The sequence below is a fragment of the Sycon ciliatum genome, chromosome 2 (genome assembly GCF_964019385.1).
Source record: "Sycon ciliatum chromosome 2, ocSycCili1.1, whole genome shotgun sequence".
In the NCBI taxonomy this organism is placed as follows: domain Eukaryota; kingdom Metazoa; phylum Porifera; class Calcarea; order Leucosolenida; family Sycettidae; genus Sycon; species Sycon ciliatum.
In genome coordinates, this window is record NC_088644.1 from 37,267,177 (window position 1) to 37,292,312 (window position 25,136).

General features: G+C 48.0%; 2 protein-coding genes across 2 annotated transcripts; both read right to left on the bottom strand.

Moving 5' to 3' along the window:
* Positions 1 to 4,711: 4,711 nt before the first annotated feature.
* Positions 4,712 to 7,906, bottom strand: LOC135809912 (serine/threonine-protein phosphatase 6 regulatory ankyrin repeat subunit A-like). Its single transcript, XM_065323358.1, has one exon. It carries the CDS (start codon positions 7,670 to 7,672, stop codon positions 4,784 to 4,786), a length of 2,889 nt encoding a protein of 962 aa, XP_065179430.1. The 5' UTR covers positions 7,673 to 7,906; the 3' UTR covers positions 4,712 to 4,783.
* An 839-nt stretch (positions 7,907 to 8,745) lies between these two features.
* LOC135809914 (importin subunit beta-1-like) lies at positions 8,746 to 24,421 on the bottom strand. The gene is made up of 11 exons (XM_065323361.1): positions 24,238 to 24,421; positions 24,102 to 24,160; positions 22,662 to 22,844; positions 22,166 to 22,372; positions 20,339 to 20,506; positions 18,401 to 18,689; positions 16,928 to 17,658; positions 14,224 to 14,535; positions 11,004 to 11,249; positions 10,202 to 10,315; positions 8,746 to 10,002 (listed from the first exon to the last, which is right to left on the bottom strand). Exons 1-11 carry the CDS (start codon positions 24,275 to 24,277, stop codon positions 9,721 to 9,723), a joined length of 2,631 nt encoding a protein of 876 aa, XP_065179433.1. The 5' UTR covers positions 24,278 to 24,421; the 3' UTR covers positions 8,746 to 9,720.
* Between the last annotated feature and the right edge of the window lie 715 nt (positions 24,422 to 25,136).

Sequence of the window (25,136 nt, forward strand, 5' to 3'; positions counted from 1 at the left end):
CTGCAGTAAGACACACTATGCCGGACATCGGTAAGCTCTGGCTCTGCACCTACAGGGCTGCACACATGATCACCTGCATCAGCGCTCGCCACGGATTGGTAGTACCGCCAGAGCGCCCCACCATCTCATCCTTTGGTGGTCGTATTGTGGAGGTGGTCTGCTGTCTGTAGGTCATACGACATGAATCTTGTAGAGGAGACGGCTCGATACCGGGACGTTTTGACAGCCAAATTTGTATAGACCCAAACCGATCATCAGCGTTGATTTTTCACTCGAAATATGTTTGTGGAAGGAAACTGGCATGTTGAAGTTTGCTCTGGGGCCAGAGTCAATCGAACTGAGCCACTCCTTTGTGTTGACCCATTGCCTCCAAGTTGCCCAATTTTTCGCTTCAAAAAAGTTCAAATCAGAGGTGGCTCCAAACCGGACACGTTTTAGAGTGCCCGTCAAATTCACTCTGGGTCTGAAATTAGGTAATTGCTATCGCTCCACGACGGCCAGTACAGAGTAACAATAAGCCTTGTGTGTGCTTCCATTAGTTTTGATTGGTATGCGGTGCTTTATTGGCGAGAGGCGAGCCGCTGTTTACCTGCGACAAGAAGTTGATTTTTCGAAAGTCGTAAAACTCAAGTCGCAGTGCGAAGCAACACGTCAAAAACTCACCTGCTTGATATGGCGCTTCTGGTCATCGCAGAGCCATGAAATTTTGGCTCGGAGTATAACACATCGTAGTCTCACTGTGACATATGTTTTCTAATCAAAATACCAAGAGAGAAAGTGAATATTGAGTCCGTTCCGGTTTGCAACCGGTGTCCTATTTGAAACCGTCCCCTCTACACATATCACGTTTTGCAGTCAATCCGTACCTTCGAGCGGACACAAGCTCCACACAAAAACCTGCCAAGTGTGACCTTAGTGTACTAAGATTCTTACATCGTACAAACTTCGTTGCACTCTGCCATACGATTTTCCTTTTCTTGGCTGTAAAATCAAGGTGGGGCGCTCTCGCGAGACGGGGCGCTCTCGCGGTACGTTACGGTATGTGTAGAAAACGAAGGCCATGCCCAGCAAGCAGATCAGTGCGAATTTTGGTTGTACTGGTGCCTGGAACCATATAAGGGATAATTAAGACTCGAGGACATGTTTGCGACTGATGACGACATCATTATTCAATCCAAGGTGAGAACATTTGTACCTGAGTGCACCGAAGGCTTGCTGGCTTTGCTGGCGTCTAGCGCATCATCCGCACCTTTTCCTTACGTGGTAGCTTTTATACTGAGCTGTGTCCTGTGTTAGATTAGCCAGTCATCCAGCCCACCCACCGGAATATACCGGTAGCACCAGCAAGCTGAAGAGCGGGAAGGTATTTGGAACATCTAGCTTTCTCCCTGATGATCAAGGATCCCTGATGATCTTCCCTTGGCAAGGGTCTACATCTACTGCACTGTTTTCAGCCATTGCTGCTCACTTAGCATTCTGGTTAAGTCCCGTAAGGAATGCGTCGATGGCTTCTGCTGGTGCCAATCACGGAAAAGGAAGGCCTCTCCATTGGCAACAACTGGAGAAGCACATCCTCGCCAGCTGCACTGTAGTGGGGAAGCTGATTGCACGATTGGTTACTTACAGAAGCTCGCAACTCGCTGTGTTTATTCCAACGCAAAGGCTGATGTTTGACATGATCCTGACGGTGCGGCAACTGACGGGAATTCTGCATGAGTGAAATTCTAGACGACGAAAGGTCTTGTTATTATCATTGACGTACGAAAGGCTTGCGACTTGGTGCCACAGTTGATGCCGTCGCAGGTTAATGGCGTGGCAGGTTGATGCCGTCGCAGGTTCTTGCCTGATTCAAGCGGTCATAGCTAGCTGCCATCTTGGTCATCAATATGGGCTCATCTTTCCACCAGGGTACGGCAGTATCCATCAGACTCGCAGTGAGCAGCACATTGGCAGAGGGAGTAACAATGGAGAATGGCCTGCGTCAAGCATGGTCTGTTGCGTCTGCACCTCACATCGTGTCCATGTGCACTGTGGCTGAAAGGTGACTCGGGTAGCCTGCAGCATTGCCGGTATTAGACGTCCACTATTGCTATGCATCCAGCGCATGCTCTTCCCACCTGCCTCGGGAGCATTGCTCCTGTGCTTGCAAAGGAGTGCCAGTTCGCATGCAGATAATGATATCCTTGTGTCGAGCAGGGTGGGTTCAGAGCTTACTAAATACTACCCGTAGACCTATTTATCGACTTTGCCAATAGAGATGTTAAGCTGCACGTTATTTTTGACGTGACGTGAAAGTTCTGCTCACGTTATATGGCTCGCTCGTTGGAAAGCAACGCAAGAGAGCTGCATCTCGCGTAGAATTTTGGCGTTGTTTCGACCCATTTGACGTGAAATTGCGTGTGACGTCAAAAATAACATGCACAGTTAACCTCTTTAATTGTGTGGCCTGTTCCACTGCATCAGCGGCATTGATTGACCAAAGGCTGCGGAAGCCCATCACGGGGCTCATTGATTGTAGTGGCCTCAGCCCACGTCTACCTGCAGCTACCCAGTAGTGTAGGACCCCTTTAGGCTTTTTATAGGTAGTCTGGCAAGGTCCGACCCCCACCCACCCACCCACATACAGGGTATGGCAATATTACACCGGAGGGGGCTTGTCCATTGTAACGTCTGGTCTCTTGGCTGTACCATTTCACTCGATGCCCGCGCCAGCCAGTGCCAACGTTTGATCATATTGCGCGCGGATGTATCCCAAACTGTCAGTCTTGCCCATGCTATTGTACGAAGCAGAATTCTGGACACCTCTTCGCATAATCCAGACATGGCCAAACTACTGAAGATGCATGATGAACCACCAGCTTTTGGTGTGCACCTTGTCGCTCCGCTACTCTCGCCGCGCCTGTGCCAGATGTGGTGTGGTATGTATTGCATGCCGCTTAAATTATGGTAGGGTGGGGGGGGGGGGAGAGATTGTACTCCGACAATTGATGCAGAAATACCCCCTACACACACACTCACTGGCATCAAGTATGCATCATTGATATGCACTACCTTCTAACACATGTGCCCGAACTGCGGCAATATCGTTAAATGCTATCCGCTGATGAAGGTCTAGCTTGTGTACACTTGTTAGAAGTACGATCATAGTCATTCTCACATCAGGGCAGAGGGGAGACGCGAAGTTGAAACCTGACATGGAGCGGATACCCTATTACATGCCGTCCAGTGTTTATATTATTATAACACGCCCATTACAAGTCTGCCATGCCTTGTTCTTCCAGGTGATCATGTGAGCCCTGAGAAACGTTTGTTTTTTTCATGGCTCCTCGGTTGTGCACATGTGGACGGGCAAAGCTCTCTACAGTATACAGTCTGACCTCGCATAACCGCACACATCCGCTTTCCACAAAAATATCCGGACAGGGGAGGGAACAGGATACAGTCAGACCTCGCTTATCCGGTCCTCTTTTATCCGGATCCCTCGCCATCCGGAAGAAAATCGTTGGTTACTGATTTACAGCATATGCCATGCATACATACAGTATGTGTGTTCGATTATCCGGTTCCCTCGCCTATCCGGATAATTATATTTGTGGAAAACGGATGTGTGCGGTTATGCGAGGTCTGACTGTAATCGAACACACATCCTGTATGTATGTATGGCATACTGTATGCTTTAAATCGGTGACCGACGACTTTTTTTCCGGACGGTGAGGGATCCGGATAAAAGAGGGCCGGATATAGATAAGCGAGGTCTGATTGTAGTAAAATTAACTATGATTTATTGAGTTTGTGTTTCCTGTAGTCTACGGGAGTACTTACCATAGTGCATGCTAGCTGGTTGGGGATTCAGAGGTTGGCAGATTTGTGGTACATGTACAATAAGCCCTATGTAGAATGAACTCAGTAGTACTTAGTAGCTGAGCAAGAGACCACCAGGGAGCCCTAGCCCTGCACATGCCCTACATAGCATTCCCTGGAGACCACCTAGCTGGTTTCAGCAACCGCCTACAACTTACAAGTAACAGTTAGGACCACTTTATTTAGCACTATGGTGAATCATGCTATGTCTTCAACTTTTAATTTTTTTGAAACTTCGGCCAGCAGGACTACTACAGTATTCACTTCGTCTTGGGGGTTAGACATGGGGAAGTTGTCTTACAGGGGTGGTGAGCCCGCCTTTCGTCACTTTTAATACCCGTAGGGACGCGCATAAGCACACGTGCCTATTCCCGGGCATAAGCGCACCCTCACAAAACGGCGCATGGGCCTTATAAGTGAACCTAATTTCTGTCGTGTTTCCTTCCCCCTCCCGGGAGGGCGAGGCCAATGACCGGGCTTGGCAGTCAGTCAAGTATTGTCCAGTGTGCACATGAGATTATTAGCTACAAGTATACTCATTCTCCCAGTTATGAGATTGTTGCACCGGATGGCTTCTGGCCAGTTCTGGGTCATGTGGAGTGCTTTGCATCATCAGTATTCACCGTTGCACACATGTACACATGTAGCTGCAGGCCACATGATGATTGTGATGCTTCCACTGAGTTGGGGTGCATGGGCTCTCCGGGCCCCTGGTGTGAGCCTGAGGGCCTGTATGCAAACTGGCCGGCCCTACAAAAGTAAGCACTTGTGACATACGCACACACACACATGCCCCCCCCCCCCCCCCCACACACACACGCACACAACCGCAGTCCAGCAGCACAATATGTCAAGCATTCACATGAGGCACTTATCATTTGAAATAATAATAACATTAAATTTGAAACATGTCCACAACTGTCTACAACAGTTTCGATAAAATGAGCTTCATACACTCGGCGACATTATCGTTGGGTGAGCAGCCGACCAGCGGGGTGCGATCCTTCTTGTCCTTGCATGTGACCGAGGCGCCCTTGCTGAGCAGCTCCGAGACGACCGCAACAAGGCCGGTCCTGGCTGCGATGTGCATGACGGTCTCACCATTGTTGTCCGCCACCGACAGGCAGCTGTCCGACGAACTGCAGTTCTCCAGGAGGATCTCTGCGCATTCCTCGTGGCCCTGCAGACAGCTGTGGGCGAGGGCGGTTCGACCGTTGGCGTCCTGAATGTTCATGTTAACCTCAGGTTGACCGATGATCAACTCACATGCGGACACATGGCCCTTCTCGGCAGCCAGCATGAGCGGAGTGGACTGGTGGCTGTCCCTGGCATTGACATCGGCCGCCTGCCCTAGTAGGATCTGCACGCACTCGCCGAAGTTCCCGTGCGCCGCCACGTGCAGCGGAGTGCGCCCCTGCGTGTCGCACGCATTTACAATGTCTGGGCTCAGTGTGTCGAGCAGGATCTCCACTGTCGACTCGTCGCCCTGGGCAACGGCGCAGTGCAGTGGCGAGAAGGAATTGCCGACGGTGCGCTCGAATATCTCGTAGCCATCATCATCCAGAATCATCTCGGCACAGCTGCACTGGCCCTTGTAGCAGGCCCAATGCAACGCTGAGTAGCCGTGTGAGTCGAGCGCTACGATGGACGAGCCCAGCTGTATGAGACCGCCGACCAAATTGGAGTGTCCGGCCATGGAGCTGAGAATGAGAGGCGTGCGGCCAATGTCATCGCACGCGTTGATGTCGACGTTGCTCTGCAGGAGAGCCTCGACACAGTCCTCATAGCCGGTCGCCGAGCATCGGTGCAGTGCGGAGCGCTTGTGAACATCCAGTGCGTTCACATCGGCGCCGTACTCGATGAGAAGCATTGCACTGTCGATCTTGCCGTGATGCGCGGCCAGCATGAGCGGTGTCTGACCGCTCGTGTCGCATACGTCGACCTGCGCCGACTTGTCCATACTGTCCAGTAGGAGCTGCAAGCATTCCGTGTGGCCTTGGCTGGCGGCGAAATGCAGCGCTGTTGAACCGGAGACCAAATCATTGTTGACCACCGACGCACCTCGAATGATCAGAGTCTCTAAGCACTGTGTGTGATTGCGGAAGGCAGCTAGATCTAGCGGCGTGCGCCCAAACGAGTCCTTGGGACTGGAGTCGAGCATGGAGTGGAGCAGTATGGTGAGTGCTTCCGTGTGGCCGTAGTATGCCGCCAGATGTAGTGGTGTCGTGACAGGCATACCGCTCTTGTGCGCCGACGGCTGTATAATGTCCAGCAGCATCTGCAGCGACAGAGTGTGACCGCGGCGGCTGGCGTAGTGAAGAGGCGTGTATCCCTTGTTGTCACGCTGCATCGGCACGGCACGGTTCATGAGCAGGTGTGCCACGACCCGCATCGACGCGTTACCCTTGCCAGGCTCACCTGTGGCTAAGCTCGCTGCCGCGTAGTGAAGCGGCGTACAACCATGCTTATCAGCCTGGTTGACGTCGATACCCAGGAAGGTTTTACGCTCGGAGTTGATGACTGACTGTGGCTTGTTGGCAATCGGAGCATTGATACTGTGGTTGAGGATCAACTCGAGAATATCAATGTTGCCACCACACGCTGCAGCATGCAACGCATTGCGCCCGCTTTCGTCCAGGAGGCTGATGTCACTGCCCGCAGTCAGTAGGATCTTGGCACACTGCAAATGCCCGTACAGTGCTGAGATGTGCAATGCCGTCATCCTGTCCTTTCCGCCGTTGCTATTGGCGTCCGCACCGCTATCCAACAAGCACTGTACCACGCTGGCATGGCCGTAGCGAGAAGCTAAGTGTAGCGCTGCCTGCCCCTCGCCGTCGGCTACATCCACCTGCGCGCCGTTCTCTAGCAGCAGTCGAACTTGCTCTTCGTGACCAGCCTTGCAGGCTTCATGCAACGCAGAGCGGCCTCGCTTGTCACGCTTAGTCGTGTCCGCCTTGTGCTGGATGAGCAACGTCATACACTGCAAGCCGTCCGCACACAGACCCGACAGGATGAGAGGCGTCTGACCAAGGTCATTTGCCACCTCGGCGTCCGCCTCGTGCTCCAGCAGCACCTGAATAACATCTTGGAAACCTCGGTGAGCACCGATGTGCAATGCCGTGTTGCCACCTACTGTTTTCTTCGTGATGTTCGCACCGAGCTCCACAAGGCGAACAAGAGTTTCCATCTGACCAGCCGCAGCTGCAGCATGCAGCGGAGTGAACCCCTGCTTGTCGCAGCAATCTACCTCTGCACCAGCTTCTTTCAGGCACATTACACAGTCGAGAAAGCCTTTGGATGCAGCCCAGTGCAACGCCCTGCGATCTCTCTTGTCACCAGCATTGGCCTGTGCACCTTTCTCCAACAAGGCTAAGACCACCTCCTTATGTCCATTGTGCGCAGCATGGTGTAGGGCAGTTCTACCACCTCGATCAGTGATGTTTACGTTCTGGCTACTCAGCTGAAGCAGCGTGCCAACCACTTTCTGCTGATTGTTATGTGCGGCGAGGTGAAGTGGCGTTTGCCACAGCTTGTCTCTGGCCGCAGCGTCGGCATGGTGCTTCAGAAGTAGCTTGACGCAGTCTGAATGGCCATACGCCGCTGACAGATGCAGGGCAGTAATCCAGTGGGTGTCTTTGCTGTTCACTCGTGCTCCACTGAGAATCAGTAAACTCAGGCAGTCCAGATCTCCTTTGAAAGACGCGGCATGCAACGGCGTTCTCCTCTCAGCATCCTGCAAATTCACATCAGCTCGAGAGTTGAGCAGACGCCTCACCTCGGCAGCATTGCCCAGGAGGCAGGCGTTGATCATAGTCCGTCGGCAAAGAAGCTGAAGACATCAACACACACTTGAAGGCAATCGCGCAAAACTCAAAGCTCGGAGGATCTCTGTTCTCTGACTTCCAGCTGTTCTCTACACATACCTGGTTTCCGGTATGCAGTTCACGATTCGAATGTGCGCCACGAAACAAGTGGACGTCTCGCGTCTTGGAGTTGAAGCACAGCAAAACCACTCAACCGACAGGATCAGGGAGTCGTCAAATACCGGTATTTGACGACTCCCTGGACAGGATGCATGCTGGACAAGGCCATCACTCAGCAGGTACTGTACTCGCGCTACAAGTACAACTGAACAGCAGGTACGCGGTACGGTGGGTGCTGTTCGAAGGTACAACAAAAAAGCGGCAAAGCCAGAGGCAAGGTGGCGGGATTTCTGCCCTTTGCTATTTTTTATAATGCGTACGCACCCACATCGACATTGCGTATGTGGCGCAGCATTGCATGGAAATACGGTAATAAGTGCAGCTACAACGACAGCTACATGATTGTACATGTAGCTACACTGTTGGCTAGCTAGCCTACAGAGTACAGGTCAGGAAGATCTACCGTACAACCACTATGCCTATGGTACATGACACTGACATGACAGCAAATTCAGTTTTGACATGAGAAGAACTTCAAAAAGTTCAAGAAGCAAGGCTGCAGCTCATTCCAACAGCAAGCACCCTTACTCCTTAGAACATTCACGTGTTTGGTAAGAAACTGAAACTGAAAGGGAAGATTGTGTGCAAGGCTTACACACTTCCCTTCCAGTTTCAGCTGCTTACCGAACATGAACATGTTCTGACCACGGTATCTTAGACAAACAATCAGGACTGACAGTGGTAAATTCGCAGTATTGCCATCATGGCACCACTATTTGGTCAGTATAGTCTTGATTACACTGTAGCAGATTTGGGTTTGCCGCTGGACCGTAATAACATCGCTCCAGCCACATTACTGTAGCCAAGCTGAGCTAAGGTTGCAACAAGCATTCCAGGAAGTAGACAAAGCGTACACACGCTACGAGTACATCTACACACAACCCAGCAAGAGAACAAGAGGGAGAGAGAGAGAACAGCCATTGGTCAAGGAAAACAAATTGCAATCAAGCAAACAACAACAAAAACAATAATAACGTTTATCGGACATTGAAGCAACAGCCACAAAGCAGCCATAAAAACGGACAGAACATGATCGAAAGTGGCAGGGTACACATCCACACCAAACAAAAAAGCCAAGAAAAGAGAAACAATTATGTGAACCCAGCAAAAACTGAGAAGGCAACCTGCTGCCAGAATTTTTTTTAATGACAAAGAACAGCACAACATGTACATGTATGCATCAAACAAGTATTGTGGAACGGGGTCAGTAGTTCACGGAAATGCAAGTAAGGGTACATGATGAAAACAATAGGGTAGCGTTGGTAGCGTAGCAGTCGAGCGTCAAGCAAAGCAATGAGAATGAGAACAGGAGAACTCGTAGCCGTCTTGTCTGGATGGAAAGAATAATAACGTATGTGCAGAGATGGCGGCGGGCATTCCGAAATGCAAGGAGGACAGCGAACCCAGGCATGGGCCTGAACACCATTACAAAAAAATCTTAAAGGATGAAGTCAATAAAAAATCTACAAGCGAGAAAAGCAGGATAGAACCACCCCCAGAGAGCAGCTGGTCGATATTGCACAACCGGCAAAGTTATCACTAAGAAAATAGATCTGAACAAGTAGGTAGGACCATTAAGAAACATCCAGATGAAACATGTTAGCCCAAACTTGCATGTGTCTTTGGTATGCGATGCCCACAGCAGATCAAAAAAATACAGCGACAGGAAACAGAAGTGAGAGGCAAAGGACTGTCAACAGAGCAAGAAGCTACGGGAGAAAAAATGAGCTGCAGCTGATGGAAGGCACATCCAAACAGACACTGGGAGGATACAGTAGAGAACCCGGGCAGGCAGACGAGGTCAAACAGAAAGTCACTTAAATACAGGGCTGTGGCCTATCATACCTGCTGCTGCCGCCTCCAGGTGGAGGGAAGCTCAATGGCCAAGTTTTAACTGACGCATCTCCCTGGACGCCCAGCTTGCCAGCGTGCGTGTCTTGGTCACCTTAGAGCGCCTGCCCTCAGAGAGCATGGCAGAGATGGCTGGCTTATTGACCAACGGTGCTACGGCATCACCAAAGACCTTGCACAGATCACCGAGCAGACCGCACGCAGTGGCAACCGAGCTGTCTGTGCGTTCCTCATCTACTGCGCAAACCTCCATGAACTGAATCATGCCGGGCACAGACTTTGACAGTGCCTGCACCTCCAGGCTCACCTGAACACACACAAACACGGGAGAGCCATGAGAAGAATACATCTCAATACAGAACGAGCAATATGTAAGCAGAAAATGCACACATAAACTGCAAGTGAAGTGCGACGACATAGCAGCAGTAGCAATCAGGGGCAGTGGTCATGTGCCGTCAGATTAGTAGCCAGCTATGCAGAATGGAGTCGAGGTTATCGTATCTTACCTTTCCGTTTTCTGCTTCGCTGTTCAGGCCCTGGATGATACCAGTGTAGCCTTCCAGTAAGCTTTCACGAAGCTCAATGAGATAGTCAACCATGTCCAAATCACCACGGTCAACCTATACAGCACAAAACAATGGCCAACATTACAGAAAAGGAAAGGAACAATTTATATTTTCAGTTCGCATCAACACACCCAAATAGGGCCCATAAGAAATAACTTCAAATAAAGCGCGGTGGCCCGGTCTGCATAATATTTGATTCGTCAACACACCAATACTGATCATTGCCTGATGATAGTGAAAGCGTGAAACTTTAGTCAACAGCTCTTTATGGACTTTATTGTCGTTCTCTGGAGACTTGGTATGACCAGGGTCTGCTCTAGGATTTCAAACCAACCAGGTACGCGTGTACCTGGCACAACTCTTCCAACCGTGTCAGAGCCGGATACGTTCAAGTGCGGCTACTGCATGTACATGTATATCAGGGAGCTGTACATATTAGGACTCCCTGCTGTACATATTAGGACTCCCTGGTGTGTATTCCCAACAGGGTCACAGGTGACCCCGTGTTCTTTTTCCAAACGGGTCCAAGTACCCTCCAACCGGGTCGCTGACCCGGCTCTGGAGCAGACACTGATGACCATAGTAAGAAGAACCCTAGTAAGCCACACCTGTACTGGTCATGCAAGATCCTGGCACTGCACGACCTCCTGAAGTCTCCAAAGAACGACAATGGATTGACATGCAGCCGTACAAACACGGTTTTCTCTGAAGGCAAGCAAGCAAAGCGTCACGAGCAACTCACCGTAAACCCTCCGGCTTGCTCCATCACAGTGACCACCACATCCAAGTATTTTGCAAAGTGGGGCCCGACTGCCAGCGCAATATCACCAAACACGCTGAAGATCTGCGGCTTGATGCTACGATGGAGGTTGTTGTCTTGTAGAGCGCCCAGCAAGGCCTCCATGAGAACGTCGGCAATGGGCGCAATTGCGGCACGGCCAATGGATCTGCACAGGTCACCTACCAAGCCGACAGCTGCAAAACAAACCTAAAAACAACATAATGGGACCGAACTTTTGTCAGGAATAATTCAGAGAGCCACTAAATTACATACTGTACAAGCAGAAATATTCGTCTGGAATTTAATTTCGTCTTTTTCGTCCAAGGAGCTTTGGGACTAAATTAAATGCCGGACGAATGTCGATTTCTCCAGCGTTTCAATACACTGGTATAGTCCATGGACTAAATTTTCAACCGGACGAAATCCCTTTCTTTGGAGTTGGAATTGACCGATAAAATTTTCTGCCTGTACAGTACATGCAAAGTTGGAAACACAATACTGTAAAACCGAAAAATTTCAGTGGAAAGTTATTTTCGATAACTTTGGTACAGGTAATTTTTACCTAAAAATAAAATGTGACCTATAAAAATTCAACAATGCCATGCCACACAATGTGCAAAATACAGTGCTGCAACCATTTCGTCCAACAGCTTAGTACGCATCCTGGACACACTCCATCATTGTTCACCTGGTCTCTACTCCCAAGCCAGTAAAGCATACAGCCTAAACACAGCACCACACGCCAGGCAATACATGTACATGAAGAGATTTATTTGCAATACGCTGTTTATCCATTTCACCACTTTTCGGATAAAGGCCAAAAGCGATTCATTTTACGTGTGATTTGTATCTAAACCCATATTTGGCGAACAGTTTGGAAGTGGTTCTATAGTGCGTTTCAAAAGTCCAGACCTCTGGTTTCAAAAAACCGTTAGGGGTCGTCCGTATTTTTCGAAAAATTAAAAAATCCGTCCGAAGGCAGAAAGGGGGTGGGTGGTCAAGAGCGCTGGCGGTTTTTAATTTTTCGATTTTTTTTGTCAGTGACTTTCATACACTTGTTGCACTGACATGCAGTGCACTGTAGACGTAGTGTAGCCTGTAGGATCGCAAACACCAGTATGATATACCGGTACATGACTCTTTTGTAGTTGTAGGACGTGCATGGCCGTCGGTAGACCTACTCACTTTACTTAGCTACTACAGTCAGACCTCGTTTATCCGGATCCCTCGCCATCCGGAAGAAAATTGTTGGTCACCGATTTACAGCAATGCTATGCCCACACACAGTGTGTGTGTGTGTTCGATTATCCGGTTCCCTCGCCTATCCGGATATTTTTTGTGGAAAACGGATGTGTGCGGTTAAGCGAGGTCTGACTGTAGTACAGTGGATATCGGTTATAAAGTCATCGGACATAGTGATAAACCGGCTATATTGATACAAAATGAAAATATCAAAAGCAAAACAAGAAAAAGCCACGAACTTAGAATTGCGTATTGTTGTCCCTCACGCGGACGTGCGACTAGTTGTTGGAGGTGACAGCGTTGTGAATAGCTATACTGGCTCTCAACGTCTGTTTAGCACAACTCCATGAGCGACTCTGACTCACGCTGCTACCTGGGGCTTCACGAGGTGTTTATCGCGCTGGAAACAAAGCGTCTCTGTAAGTTTGTATCCCTGGTGATGGTTTGGCCTGGAGAGCAGTATATAAGTGGTGCTTTTCAGGCACAATCTTCCTCAGCCTACTCAAGCTCAACTGATGAGGGGTGAATTCCCCGAAACACTGTGTATTGAGCAGGGAGTGGTGCTTTCTTTCAGGTTTGCCGAGCGGAAGGTGCGACGTGCTCCTGGTGTGCTCCGGATGGCAGTCGTGAGTCAGTCAAGTGTCAAGTTCGGCAAGAAGCGTGTGCTCCTCGTTGGAGCAACCAACTTCAAGAAAAAGCCAGTCAAATTATCATTATAACCAATATATCGTATACAGCGATAAATCGGCTATAAGGATACAGAATGACCATTCAAAACACCTATTTGTGCAGAAAAATTATCGTCTATAGTGATAGCAACACACGAATGTGAGGCATTGATGTCTCGATTTGGAGCCACATGTGTGTTTTCATAGGGTATTCTGGTCTGGTGCTTCCTGGATGATGCCTTTGGGCCAAGAAGTTCTTCACTCTAGACTGGAGAAGGTGCAGTAGCATCCATCACGTATCAGTACGCTACATTAGCGCGATCGAGTACCCACACGTGTATAACGTGTATGTATGACGCGCGCAGTTGAAAATCGCTTGTAGTGATATACCGGTTATAGTGATAAAATGTGAAAAATCAGAAGGGCACGTTATAACCGATATCTACTGTACTCGACATACATGTACATGTACATGTAGGTGCAATCAGTGAACATGGGGTCAGGACTCAGGAGTTCTTATTTTCGAGCTGGGCACCGGTAAAAATCAAAAAATTAATGGGAAAAGATGGGAGGTGGGTGGGTGGGTCAGAGACAATTTTGCACGAGGACGGATTTTTTAATTTTTCGATAATTACGGACGACCCCTTAGCCACATAAAATCTGTGATCACTTTGTGCATAAATTTTTCGAAACTGGGCGTCTGTTATCCAATCGCTTAGAAATTTCAGAAAAAGTGCGTGAGCTGCCTGAGAAATATTCCGAAGAAATTTCAGAAAAAGTTCAAATCAAATTTGAATTATTCGAAAAAGTCTAGAGGTCTATACTTTTGAAACGCACTATAGTCAGATTTTGGAAGTAAATTTCGCCTGAAGGTGCCACTAGACACTTGGATTGCACTGATCTCAAAATCTCTCGATTTCTCAAATTTGGCGCTTACCGCGTTTTGCACTCAAATTCTTCACATGTACATGAAATACTGAAAATCAACTCTGGGGAATACTTTCAGCGGGTACCTGTAGTGCGAAAGTGGCAAGATTCAACAGAAGTGGGTGCTACTTGCAAATCAACACACACACACCTTTTGACGCCCATCGCCGGAGGCGATGATAGCAATGCTACGGCAGAAGCCATAGCAACTTGTGCTGGGATTGCACCATTCAACAGCTTGCAAGGCTGGAGAATTGACCGTCACTATTCAGCCTGGTCTACACCATACAGCCATGTGACACACACACACTGTGACACACACACAAGGCACCGGCGAGCCATACCTGATAATGCTCCGCTCTTGCGCTAAGACCTGTGAACAGGAATGGCTGGAATTCCTGGAAATACTTCATGAACGCTTCGCCAAGAAGCTCAATAAGAGAACCGAGGGCCATCAACGCATCCTCCTGCACGCCACCCGTTGTAGACGTCTGTAGCATGGCAGCCAAAGCTTGGAAGACATTGTCACCAATCACAAGTGCGTCCGCTTGGCTGACACGCCTCAATACACTCTGCAAGGATGCGCACAGCAAGGACTGGATGTCGTTGAACTGGCTGCGGTCAGCAGACGTTACATTAGGTGCCATGCTCAATAGCTGCAAAACAGACACAGTGCACAGCAGAGCACAGAGATTACAGATCGTTCACGCCAGGACTTGTTTTTGAAATTCCTGACACAGCATTTCGCTCACGTGCATGGACTTTAGCTGTCATAAAAGAGAACAATTTAACCGGTATCGCATCGCAGTTTGCTACGCAATTCTTCGGAGGTGCTAAGCAACTTCAGAAACGTGTCGCAGAAAAGTGCGATACACGTTGACTTTTCACTGTACCCAATGATGCACAGTGTGCACGACAGGTGTGTCTTAGTGATGAAACACATGCACGAAACTTCGAAGGTGCTGAGCTATGTATCGTGGCACCAGGCTGGGTTTGCAACTAAGGCCTTACAGTGCACTTGTGGTCTGAGTTAGCACTCTGATCAGCTCTGCAGAAGGACAAAGTTGTCAAGTGTTGAAGAATATTGCTACGCAACATTTTTGAATTGCTATTCAAGTTTGATTTTGAATCACAAAATTGCTATGCAAGAAATTAAAAGTAAATTATTCCCTGCAGAAGACACAGAGAGAATCTTCTATAGCTGTACATACTACCAAGAGTAGATAAACAAGAGTGTGCAACTTCGGATCTCTCCTGCATAATCTGCAGATACCCCCGCCCACGGCGGAATTTTTTGTTGACGTCACCTTTTTCAGAAGAACGCGCATTTTGCCGCAGAGCAGTGTGAGCGCACGTGCTGGGCACCGACCTTGTAGTGTAAAGCCGGCCAAGAGCACGAGGGAAAACTTTCCGAAACGACTCGCGCGCGTGCGTCGTCGAAAAGATTACGTCAACAAAAAATTCCGCCGTGGGCCAACCCATCGCGGAGTTGCACACTCTTGTTTATCTACTCTTGATACTACACAATAACACACATCTTTTCTGTTCGATACACACAACTGCGAGACAGCTGCAAGACAAAGCGTAGGACAGGGTACCAATCGGCTCATATCAGCCAGAGCCCTATAGAGGTTATGTGAATGATTTTATCGAGAGATTTTCAAAAGGACACAAGTCTACGAGCGCGACTTGCAGTTTTTCCGAATGGACGCTACGAATACAGCGCCAGTCGCTAGTGCAGTAATGCGAATCTGCGACTTCGCCAAAGCATCTCAACTGATGATGCAATCGCATAAACTGTATATGGTGGCAGTCAGGAAGCGTATCCTTTGCAGCGTGTTTTCTGTGCTGCCAATAGAGAGGTTCCGGAGTACGATTTTTCGTGCCAAAATCCGTAGAGGCGCTACGGATTTTTTATACGTCATTTTCGAGCAGTGAAATGTTCCGGAGTACGGAACTTATGTGTTTGCCGTCATTGCCTAGGTTACGATCGCAAGCACGTCACATTCCCGCGCCATGCCGTTATATTTTGAAATTTTGTACCGAAATCAAAACTTCCCGCGGAAAATCGATGTTTCTCGTACCAAACTTGTACGCGAAAATCTTTCTGCACCCGATGACGCAAAATCTCCATACGGAACATGGTTCGTGTGAAAGCCAGTCCACACGGATTCTCCGTGCCGAAAAATCGTATGGAGCACGCCTGGAAAAAATCCGTAGCGCCCATACGGATTTTGGCACGGAAAATCGTACCCCGGAACCTCTCTAATGTGTCAATATGTCATACGCATCTACAGTCAACTTCGCTGCGGATATAACGACAGAATTTCCATGCCCAGAGCAAAGTCCATTCTACCTGTATACATATAATTATTATATGAATAAACACCGCGGAGACAACAATTTTAATAAAGCAATAAAAAGAACTAACTCTGCCGTTTTCCCACAGTTTGTTTCTCTCACTTCACAGTTGTCACATTCTGGTTTTCTCACCTTCTTTCGTGCCACCTACTTACCATTGTTGTTGCTTGCCTGTAAGTTTTATCACATTTTGGGATGCATATTTAATTATTGTTTTTGCTTGGCTAGCGTTCAATTCAGTCACGATATTCCACTGATGATTGTGACATGAAAATTGATTATGGAAAACATTTGACTTCGTTGATGCATGATGGTGACGGCAGAGTTAGTTCTTTTTTATTGCATAATCATTATAATGAAACTTTGGGTATAACGACACTTCGCGAATAAGGACACTTTTCTGATGCCCGGCCGAGTGTCGTTATACGCAAAGTTGAGTGTACATGATTTTGCAGAAGCAGAATCATCCAAGTCCGGTGTTCACACACAGAAAGAGATTTTGGAAGATAAACCAAGGCATTCCGAAGTCAGGTAAAGGCAAGAACGTCCCAATTTGTAACATGCCAACAAGTGCCCCATGTGATACACGCAGAGTACTTTACAATACCAAACTGAGTGTAAATCTTTGCTGCGGGTTCGAAATGAAGAGCTCAGCAGTCACGTGCACACGGGCGAAAGATTACTAACCTGTTGGATGCGTTCAAGGATTACCAGTGTGGTCTTCTGCACAATCTCATAGCAATCTCTTGGACTGTTCTTGATCAGCTCCATGATCGCCTCGTACGCTGCTGATCGCAGGTTACCACTGCTCGTGTCTGTGCGGTCAGTCGTTGCCAGTAACTTCTCCAGGATGGCGGGGAACATGGTGGATAGTGGGTACGTAGCTGGTTCCAATTGTCCCTCAGGAATGTCAGCCTTGAGGTACGCAGCTTCTGCTAGAGCGGTGAACGCCCAGGCGCAGTTGCAGGCAACACGCGGCTCGGCACTCAGACCGGCCATCAGTCCCTCCAGGAGCTGCGGGAAGCTGCTCTGGAAAAGCACGGCGTCCGGGTGGAACTCGCACACGCGACCCACTGCCCATGCTGCTGTGTCCCTGACAACAACACTGGGGTCAGCAAGACGTTCCAGCAGCACACCCATAGCCTGCGACACAATCGGTGACAGCAGGTTACCGTCGGGCCCTTCCAAGATACAACCAAATGCCATGACGGCGGCGTCACGGTAGTTCCACTGCGGACTGGATATCTGCTCCCGGATGAATGGCAGCGTGCAGTTAATGATTTCATCTTCACAGCAAGTGGCCAGGCACTGCAGACACACCGACGCTGCTTTGCACGGATTCCAGTCGTCCTCATCATCCCACTCCTCTTGCTGTGCCAGACGCATAAGCAGCATAGGAGCAAGGTACTGCAGAGCACCTGCAGGTGGCGTGTGGCAACACATACAGCAACAACACACCGGCATCCGAGTTGTGGTGGAGAGATCATACCGGGCAGGACGACCAAACTAGTCACAGTAATAGCAATCGGACTATGCACACGACGCTTGGAAGTGGAGTAAAATCAAAACACCAGATTTTTCTCTAATAAAGCCCAGGTCTCCAATAATAGCCCAGTCTCCAATAATGACCCGGGGTGAGGGTGGTTTGAAATAATAAGAGCAGTCTCTAATAATAGCGCGGGTCACAATTGGAGTATGCAACACGTATATTGACTGCATATAAAACAGCAGTACAACATGCCAAGAACATATTTGTAAGGAGGTGTTCGGTCTACTGCTTCTTTCCTGGCGCCAATGCTATTGTGAAACATCTGTTTTGACAATATTCCTGAGTTTAGGGTTGAAAAATCAGTCTTGAAATGGTCAGTTTATGCCTGTATAGACTGGAGTTGGCTTGATAGTTGACAATTGAAAAAATAAAGAGCCCAGTCTCCAATAATAGCCCAGTCTCTAATAGTAGCGCGTGTAGAGCAGTCACTGAAAAAAATAAGAACCCCGGGCTCTTATTAGAGAAAATACGGTACAGTGGTACTAGACCTTACTGAGAAATAATCTCTGGCCTTTTCAAAGCCAATCTACGCTCAAAACTCAAATCTAATTCAGCTGCACATGGGTATTGGATCAGTATGTTTATTTCCAACAGCACACGGCATAACTTACCCCGGGCAAAGTGCCGAGATTCTCTAGCAATCGGTCTGCCCGTGTCTTCCGCCTCTGCTACCTCTACAGCAATGTCCATTTCCAAGTCGCAAACGGTTGTCCAGAACTCCACGCCCTGTAGCGCAATGTCATCTTCAGTGTTCTTCATCGCCTCAACAGTGATGCCGAATAACGCCGGGCCCATGTACTTCTGCATGTGCACGTAATATAGCTGAATGACCTTGACGAGGACCTGCAGCGCGGCAATCTGGATCTGCTTGTGGTCCGCTTGGGTTGTCTCACAAACAGTCTATAGGCATGCAATGAGCACATAGAAAACACAACGTGATGAAGACCATCAGCACCACACAGCATAGTACAACAATTTGCGATTGAAAAAGTATGCCAAACACACACACACACACACACACACACACCCTACTGCCCCGCACGAAAGTAAACTAAACCCTTGGGGACTGGAGGAATACTGAACATATCTAGGTCTGACACAAACAAAATGGGTCGCAGCATGTACGCATGAGAAACATAGCAAATGACCAGTGGAAGCAAGAAAGATAAGCACTGAACGGCCAGTATCCCACACTTGCCATAAGAACCACACCACACAGTGCGCAGCTCACATGTAGCAGCAAGAGTACATCACCCCAAGAGTGTGCAACTGCCCGTATCATAAAGTACTTTTCGGCCACCACGTCCGTGGCAGCCGGCAAGAATTCAACCACACCAACCGCCCCATCAACACGTACGGCGTACTCCGCCACTTGTGGTGCATGCGCTTTGGAAGTCGTACAGCGTACTCCGCCACTTGTGGTGCATGCGTTTTCCAGTGTCCCTACCGTTTTCTTTCTCTAATAGATTGCCTCATCCCGCAAACCTCGCCCCAAGTTTCCAGCTCTACGCGTATCCCTTGGCACCTTGGAAGTGAATCGCTGATCGTCTTGTTTCTATTGCATTTTGGAGCATCCAGTCCACACCTATTCCAATGTTCTGCCTTTTCTTCTCCAAAGTTCACTCTGTTGTCTGTCTGTCTGTCTGTCTGTCGTCTCTCTCTCTCTCTCTCTCTCTCTCTCTCGCTCGAACGCTCTCTGGCATTGTCTTGCTGTCTCTTTCTGTCTTTGTTCTTTCCACGTGAACTTTGTACTAAAAAGGTAAGCAGCAGCTTTCGGCCTGGTTATCTATTTCGAAACAGCGCTGTATGGATGAAAATTATATTTGCTAGTATCTACAGCTTCCCTGTTACTGGTGTGACGGGGTCGGCCAGAGAGCGCACGTTATGTGGTGGAGGTGGAATTACTTCACATAAACTTTGTTATCTTTAGTTCCTTTCAGCTGTGTGAGGCCGAACTTAATTAACACAATAACAGTGCACGCGTTAAGCGCCACTTTATTCGCCTATCATACTGATCCGTAGCACTCGAGCTCAACATGAAAACAAGAGAAGTAGCCGTAGTGTTTGCGCTGTGCGTTTCCAGTCCGGTTTCGCGACCAGCAAAGTAGTACAAATAGCCCACCACGACAGAACCCCACTCAGCATAATGTGAATCATCAGCATGATCATGGCAGATAGTCAAACTGTGCGCATGGTGGCCTTCATTTGTACGTACTACAAATCGTACTTGGGAGCAAGTAATGTGATTTTTAGCCGCCGGAAACCCCTAGAGTTGCACACTGTTGGGAGATTATTTACTCTTGACAAAAAGCATAGCACACACGGTGAAAGAGTGATTCCCCAAATATGAATGGACACTAGATGCTAACACTCCCTATGTGTACCTTGGCTGCGACTTATTGACCCCTTTCGAATGCATACGGCTTGGTGGTGCAAACTCTGCATAGTGAATTACATTTTGCACGTCCATTCATGGTGCTGTCCCCTTATGGTAAATGTTGAGTTTCACTTGCCACAACTGTACAAACACAAACAAAACAGGCACGTACCTGCATGATGAAATCGCGCTCGCTTTCATTGTCAAAGTTGGCTTTGGTAAATTCTAATGAGTTGAGCAAGGCCTTGGTCGCCGCTAACCGGACTCGGATACTGGGTTCTTCCTTGCGCATGCCCTGGATGATGCAGGTTAAAATCTCGTTGGCCTGGGCACGCAGGATCTGCGCACAATTCACAGGAGAAGGACAAAGAACACTCATCAGGCTTCACATTATGCTTTCGTGTCGACCCAGCCGGGTCAGCACTACTAAGAAAACCAATGCATGCGCTCACACGACAAGACCAACAAGACACACTAAAAAACATAGCAGTCTATTAGAAAGCTAATCATTCTGCTCGTATTTTGTACATGCCTAACGAGTCAGGCCTAAATTGGCTCTAGGATACTGTATAACACGTTTTTTTCGGTGTAACTTGAATTTCGGTAGAGAAACCAGGCACCTCAATGGCACTCTCGTCGGTGATTGCCTTTCTTCGAGTGAGGTTGGGCTTTGCCCTCGTCCGAGCAGCTGCCACTGCCATTCGTGGTCATCGACGTCCAGCCTCTTCCTCTGACGTTGATCAGAACCGGTCAGCAGCTTTGGCTGTTGCGCAGTGTGGCTTGGCGTTGTGAGAACTAACTACTTGCACTGTGTCCCCATTGTACATGTACTTCCTGTGAAATATCCGTCTTTTCTTTTCTCTATTTATTCTCTTTACAAGGCGTGGGCCATCCCCTGGACTATCAAAATGGGTGCCTTATTATTTTCTGTTTCTGTTTAATATAATGTAGTTGACAGGTTAAAAAATATATATAATTATTGTAAAAAATGACAGACCTAAATGGCACTGGAGTATGCATTGTAGGTGCAGGGAACGCTGGTCAGCTAACCAGTGTAGCCACATCATTTTAACCAAATATCAGTAGGATGAGAAAAGAAAGTGCATCATCTGGGGGAGACCACCATTCGCAATATACAACTAATAACCCCAGTGTACACACGCACAGACGGCACAATTTTCAAGGTTCTGAGCGAGACCCAGACTTAGTATTCCAATTCTTCCCAAGACTGATGATGACTTTGCTTAGCACCTTAGGAGAGAGCTATGGAAACACTCATGATGACCAGTACAAGCAAAAAATCTGGATCATGATTTCTAAACCAAGCAGAAGTGCAACATCGGACATGTTCATGGCTGTTGTCGGCAGGTGGTGACATGCCTCCAAAATCGGCAGGCTATTGACATATTGGCAGGTGTGGCAACACAGCCTAATTCTACATTGCACCTGAAACCTGGCAGGTCATTGATACCGAAATTTTACTACACCTAAAATTACAAGGTATACAGTAGTGCAGTTGAAGCAAGGACACGCCGCACAACACATAATTTAAATTATCAATCAGGACGATGACACTTTCAGTAATTTTTGTCGAGAAGCCAGGGTGCCAACAGCAACACTATAGATATTGCACATATGATGTCATGGTGGCAAGCCACCAGATTCGCATATGGGCGCTAAGTATGAAAGAGTGAGTTGGAGGATTCGCTTACGGGAGCGAAGTATACAGCGAGAGTCGGCAAACAGCTTGAGTGACAAGTAGCTCTACCAAGTTCTACCACCTCCGCTGAGTCAGAGGCTGGTAGAATCTGGCAAAATACAGGGTTTGTAACCATTGGATCGTGAACATGTGTACACGATCGACTGAAACACATAGAGCCACTTGTACAGATTCACACTGTGCTAACATCCACTAAAACAAGGAACGTCTAATTCTACCAGAAGATTTGGTAGCGTAACGGCAAATACACAAAAAAAAAAATACAATAAACGGTCGTACCTGGGGGTTGATTTCCTCACATATATAGCCGATGGCCTCCAGGGTGGCCTCTTTCACTGCTTCTGGGTGAGTGGCAGTAGTCACATTGGCGAGCAAGGCTTCTACTAACTCGGGCCATTCGCTGTGAGGAAGTTCGGCTGCAGCAATGTAGGCGACGCACTGCGCCGCACTGGACGGTGTGGTCTCCGTTCCTAGGGTTTGAAATACCTGAGGACACACGTAGCAGCACACACACGCACGCACATACACACACACACACACACACGGGGGAAAAGATCATGAAATCTGCGACGACAATCAAGCGAGGAGAGTTGACTGAATTCAAATTCGAACTTCCTCTCTAGCCCTCGAAAATACAAACCGCTGCATTTCAAGTGCTGCTAGTTAAAATAGCACATGCAGGTCGCCCCAATCTCAACAAAGAAAAGCAAACATTCCCGTGCTCATGGCACGCAAGCAGTCCAGTAAACCATACAGAAGTACAAACAGCACTTACCTTTGATTTGACTGCCACCCGTACATTGGGCGGTAGCATTCGCCATCTGTTCTGATACTGCTCCTTGATACTGTCATCCTTCGATGTCAGCTGGTTCTTCAGCTGAAGACCTGCTGCCATCCGCACTGTAGCCGGACTGCTTGTGTTGAGCAATGCATCGCTGAGAGCATCGAGAAATGCAGGCTAACACAAACAAGATCCGAAATGCACGTGAGAAACACATACTCAGTGATGTCAGATTGCTCCTGTCCACAACTATTTGGCCTTCTTATACAAAATAGCTGGACGTCCTGGTGCATCCAGTCATACCAAGAGTACATAACCCCCAAGAGTGAGCAACTCGACTATGGGTGCTGTCCCAACAGAATTTCTATGATGCAATGCGCACTGTACACGGATTATCAGACGAATCCGGAACCTGTGATGAACCAAAGCCTATCTGATCTTGTACAAATTATTGCAAGGAAAAACGTGTGATGCGTTGACACCCGTACACATGTTGTAAATCACTGGTGCAAGGAGCATTGCATCATAAATAATGACGTCAACTTGAAGTTCTGTCGGGACAGCAGGGTATGTTGGAATTGCACACTCTGGGGGGTTATGTACTCTTGGTCCTACTGATATCGTCCTGGAATGGAGATTTTTGGGAATGCATAGGCGTTAGAGGACTGGATGGTATTCATGGTGATAACTATTCGTAATCCTTGCTCGGTCACGGCTCGAGCAGCTGCAGTTCTTAGTGGCCCGACTGTACTTTCACCGCAAGTGTTCCGTGTGAAACACGTGTTCTTAGATGCAGGGCCCATCCGGTGCCCGGGGGAGTGGTCATGAATACTGTTGGAGTTGTGTGTACGTATATTGTATTCTGATTCACTGAGTCACGTATATTGTATTCGGATTCACTGAGTCACGTATATCTGATTCACTGAGTCCATAGAAACCTCTAAATGTTTCGGAACTCAAAATCACATGATGTCCTCCACCACCATCAACAACTTCAACCCCCCCCCCCCCCCCCGTGTGGAATAACCTGTACCATGAACTATTGAGATGTCACAAGTCATTATTTACTATTTGTAAATTCAAAATTACAAAATTACAAATTTATTAAATTTGTGAATAAACACGTCTATGCCAATTACAAATTTATTAAATTTGTGAATAAACACGTCTGTGCCAATCCCAAAGTGGAATGGACGTTAAACGCACATAACACCTGTGGATCGTAAATCTCTGCATGCGTAGTTGACAACAAACAGCACTTTCGGGGCTTCATCCAAAACATGCACTCATGCCCACACGTGGGGTAATCAGGGCACTGCATGAATGTCATTTATCATGTCAAAATGAAAGCTCGAAGTCACTAAGGAAGATAGTAAATATTGCTCATGGAGACTCAGTAATTCATCTCATACAGGAATGCATGTATCCTCATACCAGATTGGTTTGGGACGCCTGCTCCAGATATGCCTGAGCTTGTTCGAGCTGCGCTTTATCTGCGGAAGCACAAGTTCAATTCAAACAATGCTTCACGTTTCCCAATCGTTGATGGATGGTCTCCAAATCAGCTTACCGGCTGCAAGAGTAGCCTCTAGCACTTGTTGAAGCTCCATGGCCGCCAGCAAGGCCTGGGCAGGCCTGGTTTAAAATAAAAGTCCAGACCAGGACGGAATCACCCCCTACAACTGTTTGAGATCTCCACCGTCAAACACGGCAAGGAGGCTCGAAATCCTTCCCGCGTCGTCCGCCATAACCAATAAACCCACTGCACATGCGCACTGCAGGAATTTTTTGCTCCGCATGGTTTGAATCTCCCGCGGATTTCATCAAACACGTACGTACACAACATATTTTTCCGGATTTTCATGTTCCGCAAATCATTTTTCGGATGTAAAAATGTAATGCAGCCGTCCATAAAAATCAACATGATCAATGCCATGCCAATGAATATATCGAATGGCATCAAGAGTGCATGGACTCTTGATGGCATGAGCTATCATTAATTTTTTAGTCTTGCCAATCAGGGAGTCATGAAGTTGATTGTTCCAACTAGGAACACACGCTTCTTGCCGAACTTGACACTTGTTGACTGACAATCAGGGAGTCGTCAAAATAATAGTGAAATACACGACTCCTTGATGCCAATGGTACAGTCATGTACAATGTATGTGTATAAATAGGGAGAAGTCCCAGATTGCCTAGAGTCTGGTGTTCAACACCACAACTGGGAGTCACGGACAACGGGCCGACTAGGTCATTGTACTGTGATATGTCACGATGATTGTGAAGGGTTCCCTGGTGGAATGCAATCCAAAAAGTCAAGCTCCCAGCTATTTATTTGTTCTACATGTACATGTATATACTGTAAAAGCCATTATTATACAACGAAGCCTACGGTGCACCGGTGCTAACTCTAACGAGAAATCTGTCGTTAAAATAGAAATCGTTACGCAGAAATCGATACATATACTG

Bases quoted from the DNA above. Each gene is read 5' to 3' on its own strand.
- LOC135809912 (XM_065323358.1), bottom strand. From the start codon at position 7,672: ATGATCAACGCCTGCCTCCTGGGCAATGCTGCCGAGGTGAGGCGTCTG.
- LOC135809914 (XM_065323361.1), bottom strand. From the start codon at position 24,277: ATGGAGCTTCAACAAGTGCTAGAGGCTACTCTTGCAGCCG. The intron at 22,373-22,661 runs GTAAGTGCTGTT...GTGTGTCCTCAG, and splicing joins GGGTGGCAGTCAAATCAAAG to GTATTTCAAACCCTAGGAAC. The intron at 10,316-11,003 runs GTGAGTTGCTCG...TGTGCTGTATAG, and splicing joins AGCAAGCCGGAGGGTTTACG to GTTGACCGTGGTGATTTGGA.